This window comes from Mastomys coucha, unplaced genomic scaffold (genome assembly GCF_008632895.1).
Source record: "Mastomys coucha isolate ucsf_1 unplaced genomic scaffold, UCSF_Mcou_1 pScaffold8, whole genome shotgun sequence".
Lineage (NCBI taxonomy): Eukaryota > Metazoa > Chordata > Mammalia > Rodentia > Muridae > Mastomys > Mastomys coucha.
This window is the reverse complement of record NW_022196914.1, coordinates 70,031,963-70,046,272: the sequence shown is the minus strand read 5'-3', so window position 1 is coordinate 70,046,272 and position 14,310 is coordinate 70,031,963. Positions and strand designations below refer to the sequence as shown.

At 39.3% G+C, this 14,310-nt stretch overlaps 1 protein-coding gene across 8 annotated transcripts in view; it reads right to left on the bottom strand.

The window, feature by feature from the left end:
- Window positions 1-14,310, bottom strand: part of Pde4d (phosphodiesterase 4D) — a 1,511,116-nt gene that overhangs the window by 314,170 nt on the left and 1,182,636 nt on the right. The window contains exon 1 of one of the 8 annotated variants that reach the window (XM_031359968.1): window positions 3,345-4,542. The exons of the other annotated variants lie outside the window; for them this stretch is intronic. Within the exon in view, the coding sequence (XP_031215828.1) occupies window positions 3,345-3,676 (332 nt within the window). The 5' untranslated portion in view covers window positions 3,677-4,542. Of the gene's footprint in view, window positions 1-3,344; window positions 4,543-14,310 lie in introns of those variants that run through there. 8 annotated transcript variants of the gene reach the window in all.

The following is a 14,310-nucleotide window of genomic DNA, read 5'->3' as shown; positions in this document are numbered from 1 at the left end:
AAAAAAAAAAAAAAAAAAAATGTTTTGTTCTGTTTCTAAAAATGTATTTTGTTCACAAAAGACTTGTCACTACTGAAAATCTAATTCCCAGTCTATTTTGAACATTGTGTAATTATCCAAGAGGTTATTTCTCAAGGGCTACTATACTTACCACATGTGCAATCTTTTCTACCACTTTAACAAATCAGACCCATTAGCTAAATTTTGTGCCTTTCCTTTAGCCTGCGTGCCATCATGGAGTGGAAACCTAACCAAAGAAATGCATTTGAGCTTAATGCTCCATGTGCCATCTGTATCATATATTGATAGTCATTTGATATTCAAAGAGAAGTGTGATGCAATACTATGCACACTTAAGAAAAAATTACAGACTATATAAATATAAAAATATAAATATTGTCTTTAAGAAAAAATAGCCTTACATGGGAGTAATCTAATGAAGAAATACTGGCTAAGGGCCAGGTCTTTCACTTGCTTCAGTAGTGGAATCATATCCAACATCGCTTAAAGGCCAAGGGAAGCTTGCTATTTTCATGTTTTAAAGACTATTAAAAAGAAAAAGAGAAAATTCACAATGTGGTTTAAATTAAATTATATTTAAATATTTTCAATAAGAAGTTTATTGCTTTGATTTCAAAGAATGCTATGCAGTAGAACTGTATTATCAGAGGAAACTGTAGTGTGTAAGTATAGATACACTTGTGCTTATGTGTTTATGTGTATGTGTGCGTGTATGTGCACACATGCATCTATAGATATACAGTGACTTAGTGTATACTCTGCTACATCTGCTATCATATAGCTTTACATTTTTTTAAAATTATCCTATATCACTGGGATTGCATGCCTAATCTTTTAGAGAACTGAGATGACTCTGGAAGTGGCCAACTCAATTATCGTCTCCTTAACCTCTCATTTAGTTTGATTTGTGAAAGGCATGAACGTAAGAGTTAGGTGGCACACAGTGTTCAGTGATACCAGGGAAGAGGGAATGGCTGTGTCCTACATAAGGAAGCCACAGACTTCCAAGGGTTTGCATTCCAGTTGGGAAGACAATGTAGGTCCCACAACAACAAATACAATCTATATAAGAATTCAGTTCATCAAGGCATTGACAGAATGAGAGGAAATGAATGAGAGACAAAGGTTTCCTGGAGGGACTGTCCCTTGATGGCTACTGGAGGTGCTACCTTCAGCCTCCAATTTACTCTAAATAAAGCATGTCAGAAATAAAGTGTGGGACATATAGGGAATGGAGAACCCTTCTTCACTTATACCATAACATGTATTTGGAAAAGACCAGAGCTTGGAACAAGGAAATGCCTGTGTCTTTGATTTTTAAAAAAGGGGGAGATTTTATAACTCATTTGTAAATCAAGTACCACTTCAACTCGGCATCTTTAAAAGGCATCTCAGTCTCAGGGCTGGCGAGATGGCTCAGCAGGTAAAAGCACTGAGTGCTCTTCTGAAGGTCCTGAGTTCAAATCCCAGCAACCACATGGTGTCTCACAACCACTCATAATAGGATTTGACACCCTCTTCTGGTGCATCTGAAGACAGATACAGTGTACTTATTTATAATAATAAGTAAATCTTTGGGCCAGAGCGAGTAGAGCTGCCCAGAGCAAGCAGGATCAACCGGAGTGAGCAGTAGTCCTAAATTCAATTCCCAGCAACCACATGAAGGCTTACAACAATCTGTACAGCTACAATGTACTCATATACATAAAATAAATAAATAAATCTTAAAAAATAAAAAAAAATAAAAGGCATCTCAGATTCTTCAGTTCACTAAGCTACAGTTTTCTTCCACTCTCTCTACTCAGCAGGCAGATGCCTACAGTGTTAAAGAACTTGCTTTCAGATCTGAATGGTAAGAAAAACCTAGAAGCCACACATCTTAGACGCACACATAATAATGTTTGAGGCTTGGTGATAGTAAGTTCTGGGCATGCAACAACACATAACCAGGCATGGGATGTCAAAGCGAGCCAATCACATTCCTTCATGCAGACTTTCCTCAGGCACAGGCTTTCTAACAATCAACCAGTGTCTTATAAATTAATATCATTATCACAAATGCTAGGTGTTTTTGTTCTCATTGTTGAAGGGAAGCTGGTGAGCGCACTAGCTATACATTTTGCTCAAACTTTCTTTATCGCTTGTCAATATTTGCCTATAGCTTTAGTATTAGATCTTTGTAATTTGCTATCTCCAACTTTTCTAGTTCACTAAAAAAATAAAAAAAATAAAAAATTCTAGGACAAAAGTTTCCTTTCTGGTTTTAAACAAATAAAGTCACTAATGTTTTAATCCAAATTTAAAATGTCTTCTCTGTAGAGAATGTAGAACATAATTTAACTCGAAAACAGTGGATATTTCTGAATAAGCTTGGCAGTTTCTAACTTTGTTGCAGCTGACCCAAATAACAAAGACCCATTCTTAGGATTATGCAAACAATTTCCCTTTTATTTACTGTGGCTGCAGTAGCTTCCAGCAGTACAGAGCCAGGTATTGGGTTAACATTCACCAGCCTTGGCTGGGGGACAAAGTTGACAATATGTAGTGGGCATGTGGTTGAGAGTTGTTATGTGATTTCCAGAGAACTCACTAGAAATGCAATACTATGTACAACTTAACTGCAAATTTATGGTATCTCATTCTACGAGACAAACTTTAAAGTGAGTCACCCCGTGGACCACAGCGTTAGCTTCAGCTTTTCAGTGTGGGTTCTGCCCTGTAAATAACAAGTGTTGGCTGGTTTAATTCAATCAGAAGCTGTCTTGAATAGTTAAAAAGAATTAATTATCTTACAGTTTAGCAAGCTTGTTTTTTTTCCTTTTTTTTTTCTTTTTGGTTTTTCAAGACAGGGTTTCTCTGTGTAGCCCTGGCTGTCCTGGAACTCACTCTGTAGACCAGGCTGGCCTTGAACTCAGAAATCTGCCTGCTTCTGCCTCCCAAGTGTTGGGATTAGTGCACCACCACTGCCAGGCTAGCAAGCTTGTTTTCAAAGGCAGGAATTGATTAGGCAAATCAATACATCCACCCCATTGCTACTCCCACACCCTCCCCCAATCTCAGAACTATAACTAACTGACAGGCTTTGTAAAGTTTACCTTTCAACTCTCAGAATGAGCTCTGAGAGTTGGGCAACTTCCTTCGACCTCAGGAGGTTCCCACATACCCGGGACTATTTCAAATGCTTACAATAACTCAGCTCAGGAGCTGAGCTGGATGTTAACCCAACTGTGTGAATTAAGTAGATCCACAAAGTTGTACTTGCAAGGGACCTACAGCAGATGAAAAGGCCTCCCATGCTACTGGTAAAAAGGAAATTGCCATACCTGTAGGACTTTGAGAACCGCAATCTTGTTCTGGTTCTTGGAGATGGTCCTGGCACTGTGACTCCCAGGGGATCCCAAACAAAAGCCATTTGTAAAGAGAGTGCTAAGATCCACAGGAACAGCTGAGTGTCAGAGCTGGTACAGGACCCTGGGGCGGCAGGAAGGCCCTTCAAGTTGCAAGAGGCACTTGTGGCTAAGTGAGGGCATTTCTTCAGTGTGGTGGTATGCGCTGACAGTGAGTGAGGTGGCAGGCTGGCTGAGGCAAGGCTGGAAAGGGTGGCCAGCACTTCCTGCTGTGTGACACTTGCCCTTTGCAACAGAGCTTGCTTCATCTAGATGTTCTCTTGTTATTAGTGTGAGAAACAACTCCCTTGAAACTTTGCTTTTAAATATAGCCCAGATTAAACAGGCATGGCCACATGCCACTCCTGAAAAGCATAGCACATACACATCTCTACATACGTGCAGATGCACAAACCAGGAGGTGCAATTCAATGGGTCAACTTTATATTAAGTGTGAATGTTAAAAAGTAGTGAGCTGTCATCAATCAAAGGAAAGATTAAGCAGGGACTGGGAAACTTGACAAGGAGTATTAAATTTCAAAGTGAACTACCAAAATAAGTTTTCTTATTCCAAATTCTCTTATATATGTAGATGAACGCTATTAGCAAGCCTTTTACAAAAACTTAGTAATTGTTAAAAACAAAACAAAACAAAACAAAACCAAAACAAAACAAAACAAAAACCACCTCACCTCCCTGTCAGTCAGTGTGAGATGAAAACAGGCAGATCACTTTCAGAGTTTCTGGCAACTTTTCCCTCAAAGAGATGTCACTCGTGTCACCTTGCAGAGTGAGTCATAAGGAGTGACTTTGACAACAGAGATCAATGTCTTGTCCCATTTTCTGTTCCCTAGAAATAGTTCTTCACTCTTGAACAAATCCCTTAAAACAACCTTCTTTCAAGTCACATAAAGGCTGGCAGCTACACAGAGCTCAGTTGCATGGTTTCTGAGTTCAGCGCACAGCAGGGAGACATATATTTCAAGATGTCCTCAAGGACTCAAGGGACCCTGGTGTCATCATCACTTCTCACAAGCCAGTGGTGGTATTTCATGTTGACAACACAGCATAATTCCATCAGTCCCTGCCTAAGCACTGGCCTGCCTGTGACCTCCATTGTAAACCAAGGCAGGGCTCCACTTGTCCAGGATAAGATTAGAGAAGCTTGGAGAAACCCTGAAAAAAATGTTAACCCCCTCTGAACCGGACAAAATTGACTAATCATCCTAAAGGACCATCTCCATGCCTGCCAACGTTAAAGACCCCTAACACTCATTCTTTTTTCTTTCTTTCTTTTTTTTTTTTTCTTCTCAATCCAGCCTGGCCACACTCCTTCCCAGTGCAGAAGGCTTAAGATTTGTTTATTTTATGTATGTGAGTACAATGTTATTCTCTTCAGACACACACCAGAAGAGGGCATCAGATCTCATTCTAGATGGTTGTGAGCTTGTTGTGGTTGCTGGGATTTGAAATCAGAACCTTTGGAAGAACAGTCAGTGCTCTTAACTGCTGAGCCATCTCTCCCCTCCCCCCTACCCCCACCCCCACCCCCAATCCTGATAGACCAAAATGCTCACATGATTTCTGGGGAGAAAAATTTAAAACATTAAAACAAGGTGTTTATTTTCACAAGAGCATCAGACACAGTGTGGGGAGGGGTTTCTGAAAAAGACGTGCAATACAGACTGTTTTGACAGTTGCGTTCCTTCGTTATCTGACTCACACACTCAGTAGGTGAGTGGTAGCTGTCTGACAGATCAATAACACCAGTGTTCAAAGTTCTGATCCAAACGAGCACTTCTGGGGTCAGCTTGCTGTATATGATCGTTTCACAAATGGCCTTTGTGCTTTTAGGTAAGGCTCTGTATTTCATACACAGAAGGCAGGTCCTAGGAGTCAAAGAAAACACCCATCCCTAGGCCCCCAGTCTTTGTGTTGTGTGAAATTCCATAGTTGCCTTTTAGTTCCCATTGATCTTTTAATTTCCATTTAGGGATAGCTCTTGGGCAATTCACCCCCCCCCTCCTAACACAGTACCACAAAGATGGACAACTTCCTGTTTAGCAGAGTGGCTTTGTATGATACTAGAGCAAAGCAGTGTTGGAAACTGGTTGACTTGTCGGGTAGAGAGGGGTCCTGAAGGGCTCATGGGAAAGGGAGGCTGGGTCTAAAGGTAGAAGAACACACAGAAACAGGAGAATCCTAGTAGAGCTGGTATTTTCATCGCTCACAAAAAAATTGAAACCTTATTCCTTACAGAAGAGTATGTGCTTTTCAGGAAAAACAGCATCACTGGTCTCTGGCACATGTAGAAATCTTCTGAACCCTAATATGTTACCTGTTGACATGGTTATAGTTTTTTCATTTGTAAATTACAAATGAAATTGTATTGGTGTACGATGCACAGGCAGCACATACATGTCAGGGGATAACTGTAGGAAGAAGATGGTTCTCTTTCTCTACCATATGGGTCGTAGGTATTGGACTCAGGTCATCAGGCTTGATGACAAGAACTTTAACCCACAGAGCCATTAGGTCAATTTTTCTCCTCCAGAGTTTTCATAGTTTTATTGAAAATTACAGAAGTCTTATCATTCAGTCTAGACCAAATCTCTCAAATTTTTGCTAGTAATCATATATCATTTCTCATACATTGTATGTAATATAAATACACATACATGCATGTAGTTTGCTAGTTATATTTTGTTAATTTTTGAGACTATGCAGCCTTGGGTGTCCTGGAACTTGGTACATAGACCAGGCTATCCTTGAATTCGTACAGTGATGGAATTAAAGGTATGCACCACTATGCCCACAGCTAAATTTATATTATAAAATGTAAATTTCAATTTTTTTTTTAGGACTGGCCATTCATTACTCCACAGGTGTGAGATCTTAGGCAATTGGAAACTCAAAACCCAACACACAAGGTGTTTTCTAGGACGCGCCTTTGCTGTACTTATATCTGTACGAGCAACTTATAACGTTCATTTCTATGGGTAGAAAGAGTCAAAAATTGAAAATACTTGAGTTAATGTTACAAAGCCAAACACTTTTTTTCTTAAAATTTTGTTGTTAAATACAGTACTCATGGATAAAATTCTCAAACAAAAACAAAACAAAACCCTAAAAAGTAAATTTATCCCAGTATATGGAAGAGCCAATTGTTATCAACATGATTCTGAATCTTCTTAAATACCCACCTCCTGCGGCAACTTAAACCTTATATTCTGCAGAGTTCTAAATAAAGCTTTTTTTTTTCTGTCTTTGGAATAGTTCTACCAGTTTTGTTCCAAGATTCCAGATGCTGCAAATGACAGATTTGGGTTTTGGTGTCTGACCTAGAAACTCAGAATTTCCTTTATAGGGAGACAGCCACTCTAAGTTAAACTGAGACTCATGGGTATAAATATGGGAGAATTTAAATGTAAGCACACATGAATTTCATTTACTTCCATACCAGGTCATGAGTTAGCAGGACTCAGAGAGAACTGGGGGTGGGAAGTAGACCAGAGAAATAGAGTTACATTAGTGGGTCTGTGGTCTGTGGAAATATGCTGCCTCAGGAAACCAGAATAGTCAGATAAAGGGGTTTCAGGATAATGCTTTGAAATAGTTGTTGGTCAAAGACTCAAAGCTAGAAGTTATAGAAGCAAACATTAGCTGTGTAACTGACAGCTACATCTGCTGAGGGCAGCATTATAATATTGGAGTTTCAAGATCTGAACACTGACAATAGGTATGCTAATGTGGAAGGGGGAAAATCTCATGGGGTCCCATTCCTAGTCAAAGAACTACAGGCAAATAATGACTGCTTCCAGAGTAGGAATAAGCCTGCCAGGGAGGACTTAATCAGTTATTTTCATATACCCACAGCTGGAAAAAAAAAGACCCAACAAGTTATATATAACAACAGGAATCAAAGAAAATGAGATGCCATCAAATTGAGAAGGATGAGGGGTGAGGGAGTGGCTAGAGGGAAGGGTCATGGGAGGAGTCAAAGGAAGAAATGGGGAGAAAGCAATTGAATTATATCTTAATTAAAAATAAAATTATTTAAAAATTGCATCAGAGTGATCAAATAACAAAGACATGTAAGAAAAGGAAGTTTAACAACTCTCAGGTACATTTTTAAAAATGAATGCTCATTCAAAACAAGTTCCTGTGGCTTACAAGAGGTTTTATTACATTAATTGATTATGACCATCAATGATCTTATTTATTTTTGTGAATGGAAGTGTTGCAATTCAAAGAAAATTCTAGCAGTATTCTGCAGCAAACACTTCACGTTCATCTGTGGAAATAAACTATATTCATTCTAAACCTTACGTGAGTTTAGTTGATTACAGGTCAATAATTCCGTGTTCTGAAATGGAGACCAATTACTCCATGTGCTGGGATGCAGTTGAGAGCATCAGAGGAGCATGCTTTGCCCTTGCATCATCTGTAAATATATCCTACTCTCTTGTATGTTGCAGGATTCAAATAAATAAATTACCATGGAAATGTTGAAGTCAATAGGACATAGCATAAAATAATAAGCAGAAGGCATGCTTAAATATAAGAATGATGGACCATTTTCACGGTGTATTGTGGACCAAAACCTTTAGGCAAGCTTTACATCTATCCTGAAGTATATATAGAAATGATTTGGCAATTTGAACAATAATTAGGTCAAGCCTTTGCTGTTGTGGTAATGGAACTCCTAAACACTTAAGCAGGGTTGGAAGAAGGGCTAGAGAAATAGCTCAGCCATCAAGAACATGTGCATGTGTAACTTTAATTACCTTCCCTTTGCCGAATAAAATAAAATCATAAAGTAAAAAAGACCACCATCACTATTATGACCAAATTATTACTACAAGAATGTTCTGTTAAGAATTATATTTTTTAAAGGAAACACCATCAGGTAGATGTTGTGGTAAGGGGGTCCAAGCACATAGTCATTAGAGCTACAGTTATGCACAATGGGCCACACGACTGTGCTGGGTTTCAATGCCTCCCCCATCTACTCTGACTTCAGACCTTTTGCAGGGTTTTTGAGAGGACTAAAAACATATTTTACATAAAAGCATCCTAGACTTACACACATGCACTCACAAACACATGTGCATCTGTATGTACATATGAGCACACAGGCACACACATGCATGCCCACATGCACACAAGCAGGCATGTGCCCCGGGCACCCTAAGCTTTTAGAAGAGGTATAAAAGTTACTTTTATCTTGTTAAAAGCATTTTTTTTTAAATCCTCCTTTAAAATTGGTTACAACAATTCTATTTGGTCATTTCTTTGAAAGGCATCAAGGTTTGCTTGCTGGGGTAATTTTGTTTCTTAATTTGATATCGTGTTTTTTTTTTTAACCTTAAGTTAGAATAGGATATATGTGATTAAGTTTTAAAGAGTTAACATTTTATTTACTGCAATCTTCCCTGTCTTATTTACAAAGACTGAATAAAAAACAACAAAGAAAAACCCAAAGTTGTAAAGGCACTACCAAAACTGGCTGATGAAATGGTTCCTAGTTATTTTACCTATGCTTCGAATGAAGAAACAATTCTCTCTCTCTCTCTCTCTCTCTCTCTCTCTCTCTGTCTCTCTCTCTCTCTCTCTCTCTCTCTCTCTCTGAAAACATATGGGATACGAGGACAGATTGTTCAAATGGTAAAATATTTGCAACACTGGATCCGACTGTGTTTCCCAGTTGTTGCCTGCCTACCAATTAAGGCCAGAAACACCTTCTTCCCATTTTGCAGACCCATGCTAATAAACAAGCAAAACAATTTTGGAATCACCAGGCTGCAAAGCAAAATTGCTCCCTTAGGACTGAGACAAAAAGAGCTCAAATACCAGAGATTTCTAAATAACAACAATCTCATGTATCCAATTGTGGTGGCATGAATTTTTTCCATGACATTGTTTATAAGCCAATAGCCATAAACTTTGCTGTTCTCAGGCCCTAGATGTTGACCATCTCATTCAGACCCCACTGCACCCTGATACATATTGGGCATTGACTGAATGGTATAAAGAAAAAAAAATCAGCCGAATGTCAGATGACTTTTCTCTAGTTCCTCATCCTGGCAAGATGATTTCAATAATGAAGTTCTGTAGATTTTGTAATAAGAACATGAGATATGGTATATAACCCCTAATAATTTCCAGGCTTCCAATTACTTTTATTCTGTTTGATCACTGAGGAAATTGAGGGTTACAAAGTTTGAATAACATCCCTGAAAGCATAAAGCTAAGGAGTAGCAAATCCAAGGTTAAACCTAAGGTCCTGTTCACTGCAAAAACCTACAGTCTATGTGCTGAGAAAGTAAAGAAGGGGAGGAGGCTCCTCCCAAAGGAGAGGCAAATCTGGCGGAATCATGGTGGAAGCTTTAGATTTTAACCGGGGAGGAACCAGACACCATTCCTAACAATTACCTAATCTTACACAGCCAAACAATGCCTCTTGCCACTATTGTCAACACTTTGTAGACAGAGAAACTGAGGCTCAGACACGTTAAGTTTCTGATATCATAATATCAGAGTATAGCAGACACGTGAGTATAAATTAGTTCTGCTCATCCCTAGATCGTGGCTTTGCTCTTGCTGGCAAATAATCTTTCAATTTATAACTCCTGAAGAAGAATGAGTTTGGAATGGTTCTGAAGCTGAAGGCAGAGTCTGGGTGGACTCAAATGTGAAGAGCCAAGGAGACTGAGAACTTGGGAGGCCCGTCCCGAGGAAAGGCTGTAGCGTGTGCGATCAGCCTGTGTGCACTGCTCAGGGTCCGGCATTTTCCACGTGGGAAAGAAATGGAAATGCTTTTTAATTTGTGTAGCCAATGACTGCAACTCACCAATGGCTAAAAGAAGAAACACAGACATCTGCTTTAGAGTCACATGTAATCATTTGTTTTTGCTAATTTGTTCTTAATTCATCACAGGACACGCAAAACATAGAGGTCTAGCTCTCTTGAAAAAAAAAAAAACCATCCAAGAGATTCACAGCAGACCTTGATATAATCACCATCAATGAGGCAGTAGGGAAGGCCCTGAGCTTTGTTTTCATGCTACTCCCATTTCATTTTTTTTCAGAACTATTAAATGCCTTTCCTACGTCTGATGATGGTGAGCAGCAAGGCCTTGATAGAGATCCCAGGTCTCTGTTAGAGAATAGGTTGTTTCTATTAATGTATTAGAGACTCCCTCTGCTAAGTGACTGCTTGGCGTATTTCAGAGAGTGGCTTCTCAGATCATCAACACTAAAAGCAAGCTCCTGGATAGGACAACTGTTTGCTGTCTGTCAGCCTTCCCTTAAAACCACATTCCAGGTTCTTTACTTCACAGTCAGATAGAATTTAGTTCAATGTTAAGTGGCTGAAGGCACAGAGACCTGGTGCCCTTCACAGACACTTGAACTCAGAATACATCCTCTCAGGAAAATGTCACTGAAACATGTGATAGAAAAGTCTTCACTATACAGTCAGTAACTAGCATTATGCTAATGCCATACCACCACCACAATCGCCTCTACCACACCATCTCCACCACCACCACTACCCACACCATCACTGCCACCATCACCACCATCACCACCACCACCGCACGACCACCATCACCCACTACCATCCAACAACACATTAAACAGAGCAACACAAAGTATCAATAGTGCTCATAACTGAAACCTACATTTTGATTTCACAAATAAAGAAAAAAAAATAAGCATGCTGTAAGTATGACTAGGAGGCCCAGGAAAGGTTACAATAAGCTGAGGGGCAGGTGTCTGAAGGCCAAAGTTGATGGGGAACAGCAAACTTATGGAGACTAAATATTTATAATATGGTTCAAAAAAGAGGTTCATTTTGCAAAATAGAGCTATGGGAATTTTCAGAAATGCAGCATAGTTAAGGAATTTTTCTGGGAATGTCAACAAATCTATCTCTTAAATTCCACCAGTAACTTTTTGGGAGATTATTTCTAGCAGGTGATAATTATATTGGACCTGAGCAATACGGACTTTACTGTTATAATAATATATATATGGTGCTTTGGATGAGAATGGCTCTACAGGCTAATGTTTGAATATTTAGTCCCCAGTTGGTGGAACTGTTTGGTACTGATTAGGGGGTGTGGCCTTGTTGGAAGTATCACTGAGGATGAGCTTTGAAGTTTCAAAAGACCGGCCATTCCCAGTTAGTGCTCTCTCTGCCTCTTTGTGGTTGTTGTCTCAAGATGTGAGCTATCCATGACAGCTTCACTGTCATGCCTGCCTGCCACCTGCAACTAGACTCTAATGCTCTGGAACTGGAAGCCCCAATAAAATTTTTTTTCTATAACTGCCTTGGCCATAGTGTCTTTTCCCAGCAAATTAAAAGTAACTAAAACTTACTAAGTTAATATCAGATTAGTAATACTTATGAATTTTACCTCATGTTGAACATAATTTATAATTTCCCATGCTTTTTTCTATGGAATCTATTCTTTCTTTATACAATGGCTGTACTTTATATAGGCAAAAATAATGCATTTTTCCTCCCTATGATTTCAAAATGCAAAAAAAAATATATGAGTTCCCATATTTTACTTAGAAAAATAAATCAATTGTAACTAACTGTTAAAAACACACTCAAAGATTATGAATTTTACCTATCGCTATGCAGGTACATGATAAAAAGCTGCTACTCTGTGATTTTAATCCAGTTTATTCTTACATAACATGCTTTCTGAATTGTTTGATATAGGGACATTCTTGGCAAATACTGACTCAGTCAAGCATGAATAATGGATGAATGGGAATTTTCTAGTCTTTGATATTGTACAAAATATCTCCTAAAATTCAAATAATAAGGGACGTTTCAACAAATGAGAATTATTGTGTTTTCTCTAGATGTAATTTTCCCTTTACCCTTACTATATTCTATTGAATCTGGTATAAATGTTGGGCTAATTGTGAACAAATGATTCAGATTTTTAATAAATAAAAAGCCCACATTTAAGCACTAATGGTTTTAGCAGTCCTGTCTTGTGTTCCTATTGTACAAGCTAGCCCAGTGTGTTCTGAGCACTAACTAATGCAGGTCACAGTCAGAAGGCATTACAAGACTCAGGGGAATTCCAGCTTAGTCTTCACCAACGTCAACAGCTCACAGATGCGCCCCCTGCACATGCTCAGCCTGTTGGGATCTGTCTAATTGCCAAAGGATCCAGTGAATGAGCAGAGACTCTAGCAATTTCTGGAAGAAGCAGGCAAGGAGGCTGGCTGCTCTGAGGGCTATGGAGTATCCCAAGTGTGGACAGCTGAGTCGTTGGGAACACTTTATGGCCTTCAGTAAAACAGTTCAGTATGATGGCAGTGGATTGCAAACAGTATATTGAAACATCATGGTGAATGATTCTTTTCAAGAAGTATATTATCAAAAGGAGAATAGGAATAGAATCTCAAAAAATCATTTATAAATTAAAATATGCACCAAAATATCAACATTTTTTTTCTGGGCAATAGAACTATAGAAATTCGTATATGATTTTTTTCCTATAGAGTTGTCATGTCACTGACAACCACTACAAATTACTGTAATGGACAGATGAAATTGGATAAAAAATTAATAAACTATTAGTAAAAAAGTTGAGTATCAAAGCTACTCAACTCACTATGAATTTTAGAGTTTTAGATAGATTTCAACAAAAGGTCATGAACAAAGACCTTTGGGTCTCTTTTAAATTAGGCATGTCTCAGAGAAATTTCACATGTTGCTGAGATATTAAAGGTGCTGAGAGAAGTGCTCAGAAACCAGACAGGACCTCACATCACTTAGCACTTATAGTGGTGTGATCTAAAATTAAATTAGAAGGAGCATGGTGAGGTCTACAGATGCAGAATCGCAGAATCGTAAAGGAGAGAGCAGTCAGTTTCCCAATGTGGACCAGTAGCCATGGTAGGGACAAAGGGAAGGAGAGAAAGAACTGAACACTTTGGAGATCTAAAGAGATTTGCCAGGTCTGAAAAGAAATTCTCCTGCAGGGAGACAGAGACACAGAGAGAGACAGAGACAGAGAGAAACAGAGACAGAGAGACAGAGAGGCAGCAGAGAGGAAGGGAGGGAGAGAGACAGAGACAGAGAGAAGCAGAGAGACAGAAGCAGGGAGAGACAGAGACAGAGAGCTGAATGTTAACACAGCGCCCCCTGGTGAAGACAGCTATCCCTCCAGCAGGGCATTTCCTTTCCTCACTCAGTCCTTCAGAGGATGCAGATATACTAGTAAATGTTCACAAATTGCCAGAGACAAGGCTCACCTGGTAAAAGCACTTGCCACTGCCACCAATCTGAAGTTTTGATTTACATTCCCACAACCTACGTGGTGAGTGGAGACAACTAATTCCTCCAAATTGTCTGTTGCACGTGGACACACACACATACACACAAACACATACACACACACACACACACACACACACACACTTGAATTTTAAAAATATTAAAGATTTGCATAAATCATCCATATAAATATTTCTTTTTTTTCAGATATTTTCTTTATTTACATGTAAATTTCTCCATTCCCAGTTTCCCCTCCAAAAAACAAAGAAACAAACAAAAACAACAAAAACCAACCCCTGTTGCCTCCCCCCGCCCCATGCCTGCCACCCCGCCCTCTCCCACTTATTGGCCCTGGCATTCCCCTACACTGGGGCACAGAACTTTCACAGGGCTGACCGAGCTCCTCCCCTCCTATTGATGATCACATTGCAATCCTCTACTATACACTTGCTGCCAGAACAATCAGTCCCTCCATATGCAGTCCTTGGTTGGTGGTTGAGACCCTGGGAGCTATGAGGGTACTAGTTAGTTCATGTTGTTGTTCGTCCTTAGGGGCTGCAAACCCCTCAGCTCCATTGGACCTTTCTCTAA